The sequence below is a fragment of the Poecilia formosa genome, unplaced genomic scaffold (assembly GCF_000485575.1).
Source record: "Poecilia formosa unplaced genomic scaffold, Poecilia_formosa-5.1.2 Scaffold592, whole genome shotgun sequence".
Taxonomy (NCBI): Eukaryota; Metazoa; Chordata; class Actinopteri; order Cyprinodontiformes; family Poeciliidae; genus Poecilia; species Poecilia formosa.
The window spans coordinates 75,344-76,900 of NW_006800531.1; the positions used below are offsets into that span (position 1 = coordinate 75,344).

A 1,557-nucleotide genomic window follows, 5' to 3' on the forward strand; every position below is an offset into this window, starting at 1 on the left:
CTCTGAAAGGATTTAATAGATAGTTCTGGGTGGTTGTCATTAATGTCTTCAACTAGAATCTTTATGGTACATTGTCCTGATAAACTGTTGGCTCCTTTATCTGTAGCTATGACTTCCATGTCATAAATATTAAAATCCTCATAGTTCAACATTCCTTTTACAGTAATTTCACCTGTCATTGGATTCAAATTAAATGTTTCTTGTGTTTTCTCTGATGTATATAAACTGTATGAGTATGAAATATCAGAATTTGATCCTTCGTCTAAATCTGTTGCGTTGAGACGAATAACAAGACTTCCAATTGGAGAATTTTCTATTATTTTTATGTCGTACACTGTCTTTTCGAATGTAGGTGCATTATCATTGGTGTCTAATACGCGAACGATAACACTGGCAGTACCTGATCGAGCAGGTGTTCCGTCATCTACAGCTGTGAGTATTAAATTATGAACAGCCTGCTTCTCCCGGTCTAAAGTCTTTTTTAAAATTAGGTCTGCAAATTTTGAACCGTCTCTTCCCGGCTGAACTTCTATGTTGAAGTATTCACTTTTACTTAAATGATACGTCTTAACAGAATTCAAGCCGACATCGGGATCAACGGCATTACTGAGAGAAAACCTTTCTCCCCTTGGAGCTGCCTCGGATATGTCCAAATTGATGACATCTCTTCGAAATCGTGGGGCGTTGTCGTTTATATCCAGGATTTCAACTTCAATGTTAAAAATCCTTACTGGATTATCCAGTATCACTTCGAGTTTGAGGAAACAAGACGATTTTGTGTTGCATAATTGTTCCCTGTCAATCTTCTCAACGATGTACAGCTCGCCAGTCTCTTTGTTCACATCTAGGTATTTTTTATTTGCGATGATGTCAACTCGCATCTTCCTTTGCTTCAGTGTTTTGACGTCCAGGCTGAGGTCTGTCGCAAGGTTGGCAATAACCGATCCTGCTTTCATTTCTTCTGGTATAGAATAATGACTGACCGAAGTCAACGAATGATGAATAAAAAAACAAAGAACGGCGAAGAGCACGTACCTCTTGTGTAGTCCCATTGTTACGACACCTCCCTTATTGCGTGCGATTTAAGAAATAAATGCGCCTCCGTGGGTTTTCAATGACGATGTTAAAAATGTGAGGTGAGATTCTTGCTCAATTATTCCTCAAATCATCTTTCTTTGATTACGATCCGAAGATTGCAGACTGTTCTTGAAATAGAGTTGGGTTTTAGCAGCTTGACGCTCTCGTTTCTTCCTCTGTACGTCATCCCACTGGCAGAGCCTGACTCTCATACCATATGTGGAATGGATTATTTTCCAGCAAACAGCGCCACTAAGATTCTTACCGAAATTTTCAGCCATGGATGCTTACAGTTTTAAAATGTAAATGGGATGATCCCATGAAACGAATGCGGTATAAATCATGGTTTAACATAAGCCATACATTAGACCTCAAATATTTCACAAAATACATTTAATTAAACTGCACTGTAATGATATACACATTAAAGAAAATGTAGTATCAATACTCACCTGCAGAGTAGAAGCAGCTGAGTCACTA

General features: G+C 38.3%; 1 protein-coding gene across 5 annotated transcripts in view; it reads right to left on the reverse strand.

The window, feature by feature from the left end:
- pcdhb (protocadherin b) overlaps window positions 1–1,557 on the reverse strand; it is a 37,839-nt gene that overhangs the window by 33,797 nt on the left and 2,485 nt on the right. For 4 of the 5 annotated variants that reach the window (XM_007541147.2, XM_016665503.1, XM_016665504.1 and 1 more), the window contains exon 2: window positions 833–838. The exons of the other annotated variant lie outside the window; for it this stretch is intronic. In XM_007541147.2, coding sequence (XP_007541209.1) covers window positions 833–838 — 6 coding nt within the window. The remainder of the gene's footprint in view (window positions 1–832; window positions 839–1,557) is intronic. 5 annotated transcript variants of the gene reach the window in all.